The 18,809-nt window shown below is 43.9% G+C and overlaps 1 protein-coding gene across 1 annotated transcript in view; it reads left to right on the forward strand.

The window, feature by feature from the left end:
- Nucleotides 1-18,809, forward strand: part of SERGEF (secretion regulating guanine nucleotide exchange factor) — a 220,343-nt gene that overhangs the window by 120,370 nt on the left and 81,164 nt on the right. The window contains 1 exon segment of the mRNA XM_072793871.1: nt 17,124-17,160. Coding sequence (XP_072649972.1) covers nt 17,124-17,160 — 37 coding nt within the window.

The raw sequence follows: 18,809 nt of genomic DNA on the forward strand, positions 1-18,809 counted from the left end.
GCCTCTTAGTGATCTCCTGGTCTATAGTCCTTCATCCAGCCTGCAGACTCATAGAGTCTAAGCACTGACCCACTTTTGAGTCTTAGACTCCCTGAAACTACCAGGCCAAAACATTCCAGCTCCTTCATAATCTACTGTTCCATCCCCAGTATGAGTTGTTTATACCAGTCAGACTGGGTCACTCACCTCTCCTACATATGTGGTGATTCTTTGCTCATTCCTTCCTTCCTTCTCTCCCTCCTTCAGTGAAAAACTATAATAATCTTTCCTTGCAAACCATAAAGCATGCAAGCTTTTATTTGTTTAACAAGTACTCTGCTGTGTGAAAAGTAAGAAAGGGGTTTGGGATTTAGTGACTCCCTACAGTGTGCCGATAATTTGCGTATTTTATCTTAAACCTTTTGATTTTCCTGTGAGTTGAGTTGTGTTCATATTACAGATGTTGAAATGGAGGCCCTGAGCAAAAAGCATGTGCTCTTCTGCTATACTGTGGACATGGTGCTAGAGATAGAGTGGTAGACAGGAGCTAAAAGTCTCTAGGCTGGCAGGAGGGATAGAGCAAGCTCATAAACAGCTGTCATGAAAGAAAATGCTGTTGTCCTAAGAGCTATAGATATAGCGCTCTAGAAATTCTGAGGATGGTGAAATTTCTTCTAGCTAGGAGATAGGGAAGACTTCATGGAGAAGGTAGGTTTTCACTGAGTGTGAAGGATGGGCAGTAATTTGACCAAAGGACCTGGGAGGCAGGATATGAAAGGGGGGACTAGCATAGAGGCCCAGAGCGGGAAATGCCCTTGGTATCACAAGAGATCATCAGTGAATGGTACACTTTGGTCAGAATACACAGTTCTCTTTGGGGGAAACGTAGCAGGCTATAAGGCTGCAAAGGAGAGCTGTAGCCTGTTCACAGATGGACTTAAATGTCTGGTGAGGAGACTCATGGTATGCTCTCTAGGCACAGGGGAGCCATTGGCAGGTTTTGAGCAGGAGAGTTACTAGTTGAAGCTGAGATTTAGGAATATTACCTTGGGCACCCAATGAATTGGAGAGAAAGGAAACAACAGAAAAAGGAAATAATTAGAAGCTATTGCAATTGTCCAGTACAGATGTTCTGAGGGTCTGAAATAGCACATTGACAAGGGGGTGGATAAGAGAGGCAGCGTAAGAGCAGTACCAGGGAGACAGAATTCTAGAATTTGGTGGTTGGCAGGGCTGATAAGTGAGAGGAGGATTCCTGGGTGCTTCTGAGGTGACTGTGAAGATGGTGGCGAGAGCACCCAACAGAAAAAGGAGGGTCAGGAGGGTAAAGGGATTTGGGGGTGTGTGGGGTGGGGGATGGTATGTGGTTCGTTCTGTTTTGTTCAGGTGGAATTTTAGGTGCTAACGAATTGCTTATTTCACATTTGTGCTCAGTGCTCTTCACCACTCTTGGCCATCATTCCTGATCGCCTCTGTCCTTCCTCTTTACTAAGAGAACTCCCGGCCGCTTTTTATGGTCCGGTTGAATGAAACCTCAAAAGGATTATCTTTGAATTTCTGATGCATCGTCCAGGCCACTCAGTATTTCCCAAGTCCAGTCTCCTGAGCATACACACAGTTATGTGTATGCCTCATACACATAACTATACCTGGAATATGTGGGATGAGCACCTGATGGTTACAACTGACATAATCACAACAATAGTTCATGTTTGTTCGAATGTTTATAGTTGGTAAAGCACTGAGAATGGTCAGAAGCACATTGCATTTCCCTGCCAGCCCACCCCATGTAGGGCCACTGAACTACTGACTTAGTAAGTGAAAAGATTATTGGGGAATAAATGGTAGATTTAACTTTACTAACAAATGCAGTTGAAGACATTAGTATGTACCGGATGGGAAAGCTAGGATGATTTGTAGCCACTATAATGAGGTAGACTCTGTTAGAAAGAATGGTCAAGTTTTAAAACATATTCTAAATGATACCAATGCTAAGATTGATATTTTCTGGTATTCAGAATAAAGACTCTTAGCATTATACTTGGCATATAGCACTCAACAAATGTTGAATTATATTATTACTGATGGAAAATTTGAAAATGTAAAAGGGAAAAAAAGCCATTGTTTAGGACCATTGTGATTAATATGGAAATTAATGCTTTTAAAATGCCATGTAGGAGTCTAAAATTATAGCTAGTTGATGAATATAAAAATATTTGTTTGCTCATAAGGTTATCAGAGCTGACACAGAGAGAATCGAGTTCAGAAAATTTCGGAAGAGTTGGTTTTCTCTTCTAATTTTTTTTTCTTTGATGGAGGATAATAGAGGTCTGGGGGAAAAAAAGATTGCTTCCCTACTTCAACAATTTCCCACTTCCCCTCTTGTTTCTCTGGGCCATCGGATCTCCAAATGAATAAACAGGCAAGTGAACTAGCATGTAAGTGTCCACTTTGTCCAAGGCACTAAATATAGGTAATTGAATTCAATCCTCAGGATAGTCATGTGAGGTTATTGCTTTAATTCCAGCTATGCAGATGAGGAAATTGAGGCTCACACAGTCTTAGTAATTTGGCCAAGTTCACAGAATGAATAGGCGATGGGATCAGAGGTGAAGCTTGCTTTTATCCGGACTTCTGCAGCAGCCTCCTGTCAGCCTGTGATTGAGAGCCTTGCTGCTGCTTGTGGCAGAGGGTGGCAGCTTATGTTTACAGCTTCACACTAGAGCTGCTGGAACAAGTAGCTCATTCAAAAATATTTGACCTCTGCTTTGCTTGAAGGCAGGGCCAGAATCCCGAGTTCCTCTGTCACCATTGCTCTCTGCTATTTATTGTAAATCTTTTTATAAGTGTTAAATTATTGGGAATACTCAACTCTCCCAGTATGGCCTCTCTGTAAATGGGACACACTGTGAAAAAGAACTCGACAAGAGAAATCTGTGGCATAGCTATTTATTTATTTATTTATTTATTTATTTATTTATTTATTTATGAAAGCATAAGCAAGGGGGGAGAGGCAAAAAGAGTGAGGGGAAACAGACTCCCCACTGAGCAGGGAGCCCGATGCAGGGCTCAACCCCATGACCCCAAGATCATGACCTGAGCTGAAGGCAGGCACTTCATCAACTGAGCCACTCAGGTGCCTCTATGTCATCATGGCTTTTTGAAAACTTGATTATTCTCCTTTGGAATGAGAGTTGTAAGGTTTCAAATTGTGCTTTAGATAGAACATTTACCCACATTAGGGTTAGGGGCTCATGGGGCCTTCTGTCTTATTAGAGTGTCAGAGAAAGAAGTGAATGGGCCTCCTTGATTCCAGTTCTGGACTGAGGATGCGGAGGGAGGCAGAGAAGTCAGATGGTAAGGAGGTGGGACCAGTCAGCCCCCACCCCCGCTCCAATCCTGGCCTTTTTATACTATAAATTACATTTGTCTATCTGCTTTCTATCACTATAAATCAGATTCGTTTTTCCTAGAGTTTCATATTAATGGAATCATATAGTATGTACTTTTTTTGTGTCTGGTTTCTTTCATTCAGCCCACTGTGTTTGAGATTCATCCATGTTATGTGAACCAGTGGATGGCTCCTTCTTATTGAGTAATATTCCATCATATGATACACCACAGTTTGTTTAATTCATTTACCTATTATCTTAGTTTTCTCTTGCTGCATAACAGATTGTCACAAACATAGTTCTATAGGTCAGAAGTCTGGGTAGGTTCAGCCAGTTTTTCTGCTCAGCATTTCACAAAGCCAAAATCAACACATCAGCTGAGCTGGATTCTTATCTGAAGATGCTGAGAAGAGTCTGCTTCTAAACTCCTTCAGCTCATTGGCTGTAGGACTGAGGGCCCTGTCCTTGCTGGTTGTTGGCCTGAGGTTGTTCTCAGCAACTAGGTGCGGCTCTCCAGTCCTTGCATACAGCACCTCTATCTTCAAGGCCAGCTACTGTGCCTCCAATTCTTGTGCTTCAAATCTTGCTGGATTCTTTTGCCATCAGCTGGAGAAAACTCCGTTTCTAAAGGGTCTGTATGATTACATTTGGCCCACCTGGAAACAACCCTTCCATTTTTGGTAGACTTTCATTTTTAGAATGCCCTCTCTGATATTAAGGAGTATTTTGACATTTTAAGCACTTCTGTCCATTGATCCTCACTCTGTCATCTCATCCTGCAATCTGATTCCCCTTCTCCGTGTGTTGTGGCCCTTGTAACATCCAAGTTTTCTCTTCTCCAGCTTGAAAACACTCATTTCCCCCTTTACTTTTTACACGACATGTTGCAGCAGAACAGAAAGTGTACTCTCTTAGAATCACATGCATAATTGGATTGAAATTCAGCTATGCCACCTACTAACTGTGATGTTGGACCAGTTAACGTCTCTGAACCTTGATTTCCTTATCTGTGCATACTTTATAGGATTAATTCACAGATTACATGAGTTAATGCATGCAAAGCTTTTAAGCACCTTCCCTGTCACATAGACACTCAATATACGTTAGCCAATATTATTACTTCCATATTGTTACCCTTTTCGCATTTTGTTCTTTTTCTGCTGGATGTGATCTATTTTGTCAGTGACCCTAATAAAATGTACTGCCTGAATCGTGTAAGTGCCTTAAAGAGGTTTACCGTCATTTATTCAATAATTCTACTTTAGAAAATTCATGCCAAGGAAATAATCAGAATGTAGGCAAAGATTTTTGTTCCAGAATGTTCATCAAAACACAGTTTATAATGGCAAAATATTGAAAGCAATTTGAGTATCCAACAGTAGGGAAATAATGAAATTAGGGTTAAGGGTACATTTCTATGATTCAATAAAGCTGTAAAATCACAATTTCAATGAAAGTAATGACATAGGAAACAACATGATGTTAAGTGCAAAAGTCATGATATAAAACTGAATATATAGCATGACCCCAACTATGTTTCTGAAATTACATAAATTTTGTTAATGCACAAATAATGATAGGGAAAAGATTGGAAGGAAATATACCACGTGTTAATAGTAGGTGGTGGGATTATAGGTGTTTTAAAGTTTTCCTCATTTTTTTTGCCATACTTGTATATTACTTCTATAATCTGAAAAAAATGAGTGAGCTTTATTTAAAAATTATTTTGTGTTTGTAGCCCAGCACAGAACCTAATAATCTACAACTTTGTCTTGAACCAGAAGAGTGGCAGAGTCACATTGTAGATCAAGGAGGTACCTCTGAGGGTCACTCAGCTGGGAACTGGAGCGAAGACAGTGGGATGCTAGCAAGCTGCCACCTGGGGACAGGCCAGCAGCACTCATCAGCCTGCTGACTTGTGGGGCTGCACTTGGGAAGGAAGGCTGGCAGGCTGGGTCACGTGGCCCCCGTTGCAGCAGATACAGTCCTCATTGGTAGTGCCTTGCTCATCGTTCAAGTGCACACACTTGTTGTGATAAGCTTTGGTCTCTGTCACCATCTAATCTGTATTCTTGACTTTTTAATCCCAGAAAGAATAACACTTTAGAATGTGGGCCTCTAGATTTTGTTTTGTTTTAGTCTAATCAAAAAAGCAAAAGTGATCCATTATGTGAGGAGCTCCACCTGGCCCCTTGGTCTAGGACCACGTTCAGGTACTCCTGCCCCATGCCTGGCGATGGCCCAGCAAGCTCTGCTGTGTAGCTGCAGCAAAGGGAAAGATTTCTTGGGCCTTGTGTATAAATGGCTCTGGGTCAGCCTGGCAGCTTGTTTCTTACTGTTACTATTATGGGGGATAGAATCAAGGTAGGAGGGTCTGTGCCATCTCCCTCCACACACTAGGGGGTTCACTTTCTTATTGTTTCCACCCTGGGGGGCCACCCAGGGCTTTTCCTCAAAGCCTTGTGGGGTTTACCTGTCTTGTCCTGGGAGGCCATTCTGTTTATCCATTGACTCAAATTCTGAATATCTGAAGGATAATCTAGTTTCTGAATTCAACTGTTATTTACAGAGCCCCAAGCATTTAGGAAACCCCAGTAAAGAGCTGAGGAAATTCAAGGATGAATCCAGTATCCTTCCTCTCACATTTCCTGGGTACCTACTCTGTGTAGACTCTGAGCCAAAGAGCTGTGGGGGTTAGGCATGCAGATGAGTGACTTCAAATATGTGTTTGGGACCTACTATGTGCAGGGCGCTGTGTGAGCCATTGAGGAAAGAGATTACTAATACCCAGTCCTCATGTTTAAGAACGTTATAATCTATGTAATCTGGGGAGAGACAAACATGTGAACCACTTAATAATAGGAGGAGTAAGTGCTATTCCTATAGCAGAACCCAGAGGAGGGAGCAATTAGTTCTGATGTGCCCTGGCCACTTACAGCTATGTTTTTAGTCAAGGCATTTAACCAATCTGTGCCTCACTTGATCTATCGAATGAAGGCATAATGAGTTAATTCACCTAGTTTCCTAGAATGGGATTTAGTAGTCAGTAAGTGCCTTTTGTTCTCCTTTTCTCCCCTCTCCCTCCTTCCCAAGGAGGAGTGGTGAAGGTTCCCTTCCCCAAGGGGGCAGCATGAGCCACACATGATGAGGAGTGGATGTAGGATGCTGTGCTTGGGGTCCAAAGAAGTGCCGACATATAAGTATTTGTGGATGATTCTACTGGGGAAAGAGGCTGGGGGACCACACTAGCGCCAGACCATGGAGGATCTTCAGTACCAGACAGGAATTTGGGCTTGGGCAATGGGGAGCACAATGGTCCGCATGTACTTGAGGAAGAACAGGGAGAGATTGGAGAGGAGAGGAGCACCCGGGAAGCTGCTTCACATTCCAAGTCAGAGCCACGGCCAGAGCTAGGACCCAGACCATTTCTCTGACTCCCTCAGTGTGACAGAGGCTGAGGATGAGATTTAGTTCTCTTTAGTTCTCTTCCATGTGGGTTTCTTGCTAAAGGAACATTGGCTCGAGTGACAGTTTATCCCATGTGTGTATTTGTGTCCTCTCTTTCTTTTCTGAAGATTTAACAGTGATAGAAGGCATTATCTAATGCACAGAGCATCTTCATGTTTCTCCAGTTGTCTCAATGATATCTTTGACGGCAATTTTTCACTTTGATCCAGGACCCAGGATCATATACTGCGTTTTGTTGTCATGTCTTTTTGCTTCCTTTAATCTGGAATAGCTTGTCTTTATCTTCTATGACATTGATATTTTTTAAGAGTACAGGACAGTTGTTTTGCATAATAGTGCTCAATTTGGTTTCATCTGATTTTCCTTCATGATTGGATTTCACATAGGCACTTTGGGCAGGAATGCTAAATAAGTGATATTGTGTCTTTAATGCATTGCACAGAAGAATGTCAGTTTATCCCATTATTAGGGATACTGACTTAGATCCCTTGCCTGGGCAAGGTGGTGTTGGCCTCCTTTCTCTGCTACAGTTACCATTTCTCCTTTGTAACTAAGAAATGATCTGTGAAGAGATACCCTGAAATTATGTAAATATTCCATTCCACTTTAGACTTCTGCCCAGTAATTTCAACATGCATTCATGATTCTTGCCTGAATTTATTATTATTGCAAAATCATTTTCTTTCCCAAGTATTCCTTTACGTTTATTACTGTTGACATCATACGCTAAGGAAGAGCTGTCCCTTTTCCCCTATTTGTTTATTATTCAGGAAGTACTTATGAATTTTTATTTTATTCAATGAGTTATAATCTAATACTGTCATTATTCATTCTGATGTTCAAATTCTTCCTGATTTAGTCAGTGGAAAACCCTTCTGGAAAACCTGGTATCCTTTTGACATTTCCCTGTCATGTTTTGATCACTTCCTTACTTCCTGGCACAAATAGATGTTCCAGGCTCAAATTGTTCTTTCCCTGTCCCAATCCTGAAATCAGCCATTTCTCCAAGGAGCTCTGATTCCTCTTAGTCAGATAGTATTTAAAAGCCAAGATTGGTGTACCAAGTGAACTCAATGCTGTTAGGGTGTCATTGCTTCTAGGAAATTTCATATTGATTGAACTTCGTGTGTGTGTGTATAAAACTGTAAGTTCACACTGATACCTCTCATTCAAATCCCATGTCCACAGTGTTCCTCTTTGCCATCCCTTATTCCATATTTGTGCTTTCTTTGTCTACAGTGAAAACTCTGGCTTCCAGAGACATTAATATATTTCCTTAGTTGCACAGTCCTACAATAATACAAAATACTTTCAGAATTGATACATACGTACTACTATGGAAAAAAAAAGAATCCACTAATTAAAGTTTTTTTTTTTTACAGCTCTTTTTGTTTCTAGATGGAAATTATTTAGTCAAAGAACTTTGTTTAAAAGTTTTAAAGGGAGGGGCACCTGAGTGGCTCAGTCAGTTAAGTGTCTGCCTTCAGCTCAGTCGTGGTCCCAGGGTTCTGGGATCAAGCCCCACATCAGGCTCCCTGCTCAGTGGGGAGTTTGCTTCTCCCTCTTTCCCTTGACCCCTGCTCATGATCTCTCTCTCTCTCCCAAATAAATAAAATCTTCAAAAAAAAGTTACTAGGGGTACATCTGGGTGGCTCAGTCTGTTAAGCATCCAACTCTTGATTTTGGCTGAGGTCATGATCTCAGGGTCCTGGGATGGAGGCACCTCCCCTTTCCGTGGGGCTCCATGCTCAATGGAGAGTCTGCTTGGGATCCCTCTGCCCCTCACCTGCTCACTCATGCTCACACACTCTTTCTCTCTCTAAAATAAAACAAATCATTTAAAAAAGTTACTAGGATTAGTTACTTTTTTCCCCTTTATAACAGTTATATGACTTATTTGAAATAAGTTTTGCCTATTTTTGAGCTTCGTGTAAATAGAGTCACACACTGTTTACCCTTCTGTATCTGATTTCTTTTGTTCACCAAAGTTCTTGAAGATTTATCCATGTTGTGAATAGCAGTTTATTATAAAATATTCTTTTTTTATTATAAAATATTCTGAATATACCACACTTTATCCATTTTGCTGCTGATGAATATTTGGTTAATTTTATGTTTGTATTTATTATGAATAAAACTGCTATGAACATTCTTACACATGTCTTTGGATGGGATAAAATAATCATTCATTTTGGGTACCTGGTTCTCCTGGCATCTATATATCTATCTATGTTTACCTTTGGTAGATAATGCCAAATAGTTTTTCAAAGCAGTTGTTGAATTTATATTCCTGCCAGCAGTGTAAGAGTTTTCCAGTTATTCCACATCCTTGCCAGCATTTGGTAATGGCAGTCTTTCTAATTCCAGCCCATCTTGGCTATTAGGGCAAGAGTTCAATTGTTTTTGAGAAAGATGCTATAGGGTGTTTAACTGTCCTGATTCTGTTAATTACCTGTATTTGAAGTTGGTTGTTCAGCGCACATGGTTCTATGCTGTTCTCAAGAGTGTAAATAACTTAATGGTGTGCCTTTCCTGAAATCTAGATGCATTGTTGCATTAGGTGCTTTTGGTAAAGATCAGAGGTAGCCTTGAGTTACTCTGGTATTGTAAGAATGGGTATAAGTTGGCAAAATAGGTAAAGCGAATGCTGGAAGGTCATTTAGAACACAAGCTACCTCGGCAGCCCAGACCCTCTTATGCCCTCAGCAGTAGGATCAAGAAATCTCATATTCTAGTGACTTAGCTACTCTTCTCTACTTTGACTATTCCTGTTGTCCTGGCTCCTCTGCCTGTTGCTGCTCCTTTCATTAACCTTTCTTGTGTCTATTTCTTCCAGCTAACAACTAAAGGACTCACTCCCTACAATCACTTACAGGCAGAATTTTCACATCAGGCCACTTCACAGGGTATAGCTAATCTATGCGTTAACCTCCTTAGAGACAGGTATCTGTCCATAGTCCATCCATGCCAGTTAGGTATGGGCACAAGAAACAGGAGTACCTGGTATCAACATGGCAACTTAGGAGAAAGGAATTCCCTTGAAGTGAGGAAAGCAAGCATTCTGAGTGTCTGCTAGTTTAACTGTGTATATTATATTCTAATTCAGCAGACATTTCTTTAGCTCTCTCCTTTTTTTTGCCAATAGGGTAACTCTGTTGGAAAGGGAAATGAACCTATGCCAGTTCCTTTTATATGTTCCTAAATTGTATATTTTTATATATCGTGGACACATATCTGTAGAACAGTGTTCAAGCTCAAAGTAAATTTTATTCTGTAGATTGGGGGGAATGGGGGCATGAACAGGTTTTAGTATGTATGAGATCTATTTGGTTATTATTCTGTTTTAAAGATGAGGGAACTGAAATCCAGAGAGGCAAAGAGATTTGCCCAAGGCTACGTGACAAGGAAGTGGCAGGGCTAAGACTCAACATCCAGGTCTTCTGGGTCTGTAACTCCTACCCCACACTGACTGGGGAGACATGCCCTACCCCAGTACCCAAATTATTAATAGTACAAAGGAGAGCTGACAAGAGTAAACTCCAGCCAAGGCAAGTGGTAGGATTTGAGAGATCTGGGAGGCTTCCTCAAGGCAGTGGGTTTGGAACGGAGTCTTGTAGGCTTCGGGTTCATAGTATATGAAGAGAGAATGGTGCAAAAGTGGGGAAACAGATTTCCCAGGGACAGAGAAGCTACATAGGTTTCTATGTAGCAAAGGAGAGAGAGAGAGAGAGATACACCAGGTGTGGTAGGAAGTTAGGAGGCTTTGAGACTATGACAGCTTCCAAATAAAAAATCAGATTATGACATGACAGAAGAAAGCTTGAAGTCATTTAGGTGGCTTTTTAAAAAGTCCAGCATGGGGGCATCTAGGTCCCATCTCAGCCATTTTAGTGTCTGACTCTTGGTTTCAGTTCAAGTCATGATCTCAGGGTCCTGGGACTGAACTTCCCCACTGGCGCTCAGTGGAGAATCTGCTGGAGAATTCCCTTCCTCTTCCTCTGCCCCTGCTCCCGTACATGAGCATTCTCTCTCTCTCTCTCTCTCTCTCTCGCTCGCTCAAATAAATAAATCTTTTTTTTTTTTAAGAGTCTAGCCTGGAATGAAAAGGACTGAAGATGGAGCAGCTAGAGATTAAGACATAGATTTGAGAATCTTTGGGAAGGCAGAACTAACAGGGTGGAGACAGACTAGGAGGAGGTAGAGAGCTGCCACTAGAGAATTTGAGCTTCAGTGATGGGGGTGGTCTGGTGCCGGGATCAGAAGAGGAGGGACAGTATGTATAGTGGGGAAGCCCACAGGCTTTGGATCAAGGCTGACTTGGGTGCATAGCCCCTTGTGACTTGGGACCAGTGATTTAGCTCCTCTGAGTTTGCTGACCTGTTGAGTAAGGGACACAGATTCCCACTTCCCAGAGTAGCTGTGAGGATGTGAGGCTGTGCAGGGAGAGTGAAATTCTATGATGCCACATGCCTGGCATCCAGGCATTTACCAAATCTTAGCTCCCTTCCTCCACAACCCAATCTCTCAGAGGAAGTAGTAGAATGTACTTTAAGACTCATCTTCTTATATGAAATATACTTCAGGGAAAAAAAAGGAATTGTCTTTACAGGGAAAATGGGTTCTTTGGGAACCCAATCAATGGGACTTTGAATTGGAGGACAGATGGAGCCTCTTATTTTTTAGCCTCCTTTGACATCTAGGCTTCAGTTAAAAATTGAAGCCCTCACAAAGGAGTTAGAAGTATCTTTGCAAGGCTAAGTACTTCCAAAAGCAAGCACCTGTGCTGCCTCTCTGCTGCCTCGATGACCTCCATTTGGGGCTATTTCTGAGCCTAGGGGTAAAACTCCATTGGCTGACAGGACCGCAGCTTTCTGTAAAACATGCCCAGCGTCCCAGCCTGCTTTTATAACAGGTTTGGAAATTCTAGTTGTCTCCTCAGACTTGTACACACAGCAGCTGGGTTTGGGCAGGGTTCTAGCAAAGGCTGCACTGAGGCACCCATTCCCTTCCCTGGTAACCCCCGCCGTCGGGAGGCTGCCTCTCTGGAGCTGCTCCCAACACGCTTCTCCTGCGGGCGGTGGTGCCTGCCAAAGACTCTCCGAGGCGCGGAGCCCAGGCTTCGAATCCCTCCTCCGAGTCCCCGGGAATGGCCCGCCTCCGCCAGGCTCCTGGTTGCCATAGCATCCGCGGGCACACGGGCCCATTGGCACAGGGCGGGAACCAATCAGAAGGCCCGCTGTGCTCCTGGGTGGTCCCAGGGCTGCCAGGGGGGCTGCTCCCTGGAAGATGACGGTGGCTCCAGGCCAGTGACACAGGACTGGCCCAGGCCCCGCATCCTCTCCTTGGGATGTCAGTGCTACTTCCCCTGAGTCCTGGTGACACCTTCCCTGCTCACCCCGCCCCCCAAGAGTTGAGCAATCTGGTGGAGTTACCCGCTAGGGAGGGCAGGGGAGAAGCTTTGTTGCCACTTTACAGCCTTTCCCCCTGGAAAAAGCTCTAGAGCAGCTTCTTGATTGGTCCAGAAGTGGGCGCTCCTAGCCCCAGGAAGATGTTTGGGCCTTTGAGTCTAAGGCCGCCCCAGCCTTAGGATCCCTTGCTAATAGGCACATGGTTTCCAGATCTAAGGAACTGGAACTAGGTGGGCGGTTTATTTCTATCCTGTTTGCCAACAGGAAGGTTAAAACGATTGGGAGGACGGGAAAGTTGAATCTGAAAGATCATAGAATCCTGCACCTCCACTGGCTGTAAGAGACTGAGCAAGTTACTGTACTCTCTGAACCCCAGTCGCCCGATTTGTATAAACAGTTATAACAAAAGAACCTCTCTGCTAGGGTTGGGGTAAGTTTAAATGAAATAATACAGGCAAAGCAGTTAGTCCGGTGGCTGGCCATAAGCACTCAGTAAGGGGCAGTCACCTGTTTTTAGAAGCGGTACAACAGTACTGCCCAGAGCTAGAGAACTTACATAATAACATTTGACAGATGTTTTCACCTTCATCTAATTTTTGTTTATTCATCTAATTTAGTTATTCATTCATTTAACCCATTAGTGCATTCAGCATATAGTCTCTAGGCATCTACTCTCTGTACTATTCCAATTTCCGTCTACGTGCTACCGAAGTGAGCACATACTGCCTGGGCATCTAATGCCAGTCAGTTCATCCCTGTCCAGCCGTACCTAGTGGGATCCAGCCCCCAGGCTGGTTGCCACTTTCTTCACAAGAACTGATGGAGTCTAGCCTGGCAGAAGGCTCTCCAGGAGATCTTGGCCCCATGGCAGTTGGGGGTTTGGAAATTGTTTTCTGCAGCTCTGCCTCCTGTGGCTGAGGGGCCTGAACAGAGCAGTCAGTACAGGTTTCCACAGCTGCTTTTGTTCCCCTCACTTGTGGGGAGGAGTGCCCCCTTCTCCTGAAGGCCCCAATTGGAAAGCTGGAACCTACTTTCTCCGTAGTGGGACTCCCGTCTCCTGGGACTGACCTCCTTTGTTGGCCCACTGGACTTTGCCATCTGGAGTTCCTGAAGCAATCCGACTGTAACTTTTCAGGCTCCTATCACCTCCACACTGTGTTCTTGTAGCGCTGTTCCCTTCCTGGCCTCCCTGTGCATCTCAGCACCCGGCTCCAGTTTGGCTGGAGTGATCACACCACTACTCATGCTTGTTTGGGATCATCTAACTTCTCTGGGCCCCTCATCTTTGTACCCCTCACCCCTCCAACTTCATGCCCCCATATACTTGGGCTGTGTGACAGAGACAGGGGGAGGGGAGGCACTCTCCTGGCACGTCTGAGTGACAGAGGTGCTTCACACATGCACACTTCATAAATAGACTTCTCATGTGTGATGAGGCCGTGCTGTTGGGAGCAGGTCAGGTGGAGCAGCTGGCTCCACTGCGAGCATCACCAGGAGGTGATGTTTGGGCAATCTTAAAGGATTTAGCTAGGTAGACAATGGGAGAAAGGGAATTCCAGTCAAGGAAAATAGCATTCACAAAAGCCTGAAATTGCCTCATGTTCTTAGATAAAATATAATGTGTGAATGGGGAAAAAAAAAAAAAGGGACTATGTTATTTGGGGTTGAGTGTTCATGAGTAGCAGAGGGAAGAAGTGAGGCCAAAAAGCTGAAGAGGGACCTTCTCATGCGCACCTTGAAAGCCACCACTGGGAGCCTGGGAACGGCTTTACACAGGGGCCTCACATTCAGATTTATATGCTAGGCAGGTGAGACAAATGGCTGTGAGGGGATGGATGGTCTCATTTGTTCGCTAGCAAATTCTGTGAGGCAGACGGGTCGACACTATTATCTACTTGTTACACTTGAGAACACTGAGGCCCGAGCAGTTAAATATCTTGCCAAAGGTCTCAGAGCCAAGAGCCAGAGAGCCGAGCACCTCGGACGCACCTGGCTTCCTGGCTCTGAATCTCTTCCTCCTGGGCATGCTGCCATTGTGAACAGAGTCTTCTAGAAAGCTGCCTGCAGCTTCATAGCGGGTAGATGCTGACAGGAGCAATATGAAGCCCATGGTCATTGATACGATCTTGCTGAAGGAGTGTAGCACTGGGATTTTGCGGCCTGTGGTCTTCAGTCTCCTGACCCATACGCCAGGGCACAGGCAGCAAGGCGCAGCAGGGAGCTGTGAGCCTCAGGCCCTGCAGTGCTCGGCAAACTCCATTCATCAGTGCCTCGCTCATTAATTCAGAGCAGCATCTGCCGCCTGGTGCTGGCATTTGTCAGTGGCTTGTTTCTGCAAGCCCCCGGTCTTCCAGGTTGGTCAGCTCTGTAGTCCGCAGCCCCAGGCTGAACCCTGGCAGTCAGAGGCTGGCCCCTTCTCTGTCTGCGGTTTGTAAAATGAAATAACTTTATTTTTTAAAAAAGTAACATCTAGCAACACAGAACACAAGCTTAGAGATCAGACAGGTGTAGCTCTTGAGTTCTGCTGCTGCCACATAGCTAGCTATGGGCCTCAGTTTTCTTATCTCTAAGGTGGGCGCAAACCTCCCTGGAAGGATTATTGGGATGATTAAGATGAGATGATGTTTACCGAGTGCCTTCACATGCTGCTTGGCTTTTATACATCCTCAATATTTAATGACTTTAATTCCTGCTGTTATTGCTGCACGACTACTGCCGCCATCACAGTTAAAGACTCTTTGAAAAACAGAGAACGGAAGAAAAAATATATTATAATCCTACCATCATGATGCAACTACCATCATAATTTATATTTCCTTCAACTCTTTTTTCCTCCCACAACTCCAGAACATATCAGATTTTATAGCATATTTATTTTATAGCCATATTTATTCATTATTTTTCTTCTGTAGTGGGTACATTTATTTTTCCTATGTTGAGTAATTTGTTTCTGACTATAAGATTACTGTATAAAATTTAGAGAACATAGAAAAAGCAAAAGGACAAACCATACTTTTAATGCATACCTCATTCCTAGCCCTGAGGCTATCACTATAGACTTTTTTTTTTTTTTTTTAGATTTTATTTATTTATTTGAGAGACAGAGAGTGAGCGAGAGAAAGCATGAGCAGGATGAGGGGCAGAGGGAGAAGCAGACTCCCCACTGAGCAGGGAGCCCAATGCCAGGCTCGATTCCAGGACCCCAGGATCACGACCTGGTGCAAAGGCAGATGCGTAACCGACTGAGCCACTCACGTGCCCCTACTATAAACTTTTGATGTATCTTCTCCAGTCTTTTGTTGTATTTTATTACAGAGTCAAGATCACATTACATATGCAGTTTGTAAATGATTTTTCAGTTCATAGGATATCATGAGCATTTTTCTTTGTTGTAAGCATTATTTTTCAAGGCTACGTAAGAGTCCATCAGATGGCTCCACCATAATTTACATAAGCATTCCTCTGTTGCTAGACATCTAAGTTCTTTCCAATTCCTCAGTCTAAGCAGCTTTTTATGAGGGAACCTAGGGACCCAGCCTCAGTGTAACCAGGAAGCATAAAGTGAACTTGTGCTGTGTGTATGGTCCTGGGTGAAAGAAGGTGGAACCCGTCAGGCAAATTAGACGCTGAGCCTGCCTCAAGAGAGTTCAGAGGGAAATATTTATTGGTGTGAAATATGCAGGTGTTTCTTTGCCCCACACTGTCAGGGAGTTCACCTAAGTGCAGGTATCTCTATTCCTGTGGAAGCTGGGATCTGGAACACGCAGCTTTTACAAAGACAAAAGTCTCAGAAGCTTTACTGACCCTTCTCACCTACCAGTGTGCTATTAGGCCTCCAATACTCAAATGTCTTTTGAGCCTGTTACCTTGACTGCCAGGGGCCTGTACTAATGACCTTTGAATATCACTTCCAAGTGGTTTTCACTGGGAAGGGGTGAGAAGCTACAGCATCAAGAAAGGAACTTGCATGAGCCTCAGGAGAATCAGAGATCTCCCAAGCCTCAGGAGAATCAGTCTTTGTTTTGATGCACACTTGCTCCGGCATCCGAGGCCAGTTATTTCCTCTTACCAAGCCTCTGTTTTCTCCTCACAACGTAGAAAGATTGGACTAGATGATCTCCAGGGCCATTCCAGCATTGATGTTCCGTGGGGACCTGAAGTCTTCCTCTTGCTAGGAGCTGAAGTGAGCATCCTGATAAAGGCCACAGGATGCTTCTCCAGAGTCCAGAGTTTCTTTTAATTAGTGCCTGGGGAAGCACTGATGCTTTTATATTCCCACTTCCTCCTGGTAGCGGCTGGGCTGAGTAGAGACTGAAAGGCAGGAAGTGCTGCTCGCTGGGTGAAAACACTAGAACCCCAAAGGATTGTCTCTTATGTAGTAGGTATTTTTTCTTTCATGTACTTGGTTTTTTCATTCGTTCTCTTACTTAGCAGATGTTAACTGAGCCCCAGACCTTATACAATCCAGAGGTGAATGAGACTCAGGCCTGTTCTCAAGACATATGCAGTCTAGTGAGAGACAGGAACAAGTGTAAAGGTAATAAAAGAATTGCTTTGATGGGGGTACAGAGAAGTTGCATAATAAAGGGAGCACTTGAGTCTACCTAGAAGCGGGGGAGTCTCAGTGGACACAATGAGGCTTTAAAGGATGAGTGCAAGTTTTCTAGGCAGACAGTCGAGGAGAGGGCATTCCAAATAGAGGAGCCACATGTGCAAAGGCCCGGAGGTATGAGAGTACATGTCGTGTTCTTTGTGTGACTGGAGGTGAAAGGGACAGTGAAGCAGGTGAAGTGACTTGAGAAAAAGTCAAGTACTTTTCCTTGGACAAGGAATTTTCTTTCTCTAATATAACTTACTATTTTTTTTCTTTTTGTAGGTCTCTTGTGGCTCCGAGCATAATCTGGCAGTGATTGGTAAGTAATTAGTATAGTGATAACTGTGTGTGTTCTCAAACTCCTGTGGTAGAGTTAGAGAAGACTTTTGGTTAACCAAAGGCCGAGGTGCATGTGTGTGTGTGTACATGTTGGGGGAGACTCTAGGAAATGGAAGGCTTTGATTGCCCAAGGCTTTACTAGAAGCCCCTTTTCTAAAACTTTCTATCCACATCATTGAGCATCTTTTTAAGGTACCTAAGCTGGCCTCCCTGCCCCAGGCAGTGGCATTTGAGGATATTAAAGATTTCATAGGCCACGGATATCATGTGTAGAAAGCCAGACATAAAAGGGGAGAAGGATTGGGCTGCTCCTATTTCTCTGAATAAATCCCTTGCTCCACCTCTTTCCTCTTTCTTTGGAAACATGGGGCTCTGCTCACTGCCTCCGCTGCCTTGTATTCCATGGCACTTAGGAACCCCCAGATGAAACCAACCTTCTGATTAGTTGAGGTTTCCACCTAACTGATTCTGGATAATCGGGGTGCACTGTTTTTACACTTAGGCCTATGAGTAATTCCTTCAAGAAGCTTTCTCATTACTTCTCCGGGTAGACCAGTCTCCATATCACAGTGCATTAAAGAGACAAGAGTATAGGGCCCAACTGCCTGAATTCAGTACAGGCTTCCCCTTACTAGTTGTGTGAAGTTGGGCGAGGTACTTAACCCTTCCATGGGAGGGCAGTAGCGCCTACCTTCTAGGATTGCTCTGAGGGTTCCAGGAGTTTATTTATATATATATATATATACACAAATATATACAAATAAATATATATAAATACACACACACACACATATGGCACATAGAACCGTGCTTAGGTCCTAGTAAGGGTTTTAGAAATATTCCTTGTTATTATCTTTTTAAAAAAATATTTTATTTATTTATTCATGAGACACACAAAGAGAGAGAGAGGCAGAGACACAGGCTGAGGGAGAAGCAGGCTCCATGCAGAGAGCCCTATGTGGGACTTGATCCTGGATCTCGGGATCATGCCCTGGGCTGAAGGCAGACACTCAGCCGTTGAGCCACTCAGACGTCCCTCATTGTTATTATCCAATATGTGTTCTAATTGCCCTCCTTGGGGCTTTAAAATGGAGGGATTAAAAATCAAGGTTCCCTCCTGCTCTGATATTTTAGGATCCTGTTACAAACCCATCACTGCCTGCATTCTGTTGATGATTTCTGTTCCTGGCTACTTCTCTCCCAGCCTGTGACTCAGCTTCTGAAGGCCAAGACCCCTGCATTCTCCTTTTGTTTCCTGCCTATTTGCAGCACCCAGAGCAGTGCCTGGTACTCAGCAGAGACTCGGGCACTGTTTTCTGAATTGAGCTCAGACTGGCTCAGCCGCCTGCGGTGGCAGCAGTTTGAAGCACTACTCTGTAGGCCTGAACGTGATGTGCAACGAGGCAGAACCAAGGACAGCTGAGGAGGTAGGCTGCCAGCCAGCAGAGGGGGTGGGGAGTAAACTGGGCTAGAGTCAGAGAAGGAGCGAGAAAATGTAACAGCAAACCTGCATGCTTTGCAGCAGCACCAGATACTTTATACCGGAACTGCTTCAGCCTGGGTGTAATTAAGACAAGCTAATCAGAGAATCAGAGGTGGTGCCTAGGATGCTGCTGCTGCTTTCACTGG

This window comes from Canis lupus, chromosome 23 (genome assembly GCF_048164855.1).
Source record: "Canis lupus baileyi chromosome 23, mCanLup2.hap1, whole genome shotgun sequence".
NCBI lineage: Eukaryota > Metazoa > Chordata > Mammalia > Carnivora > Canidae > Canis > Canis lupus.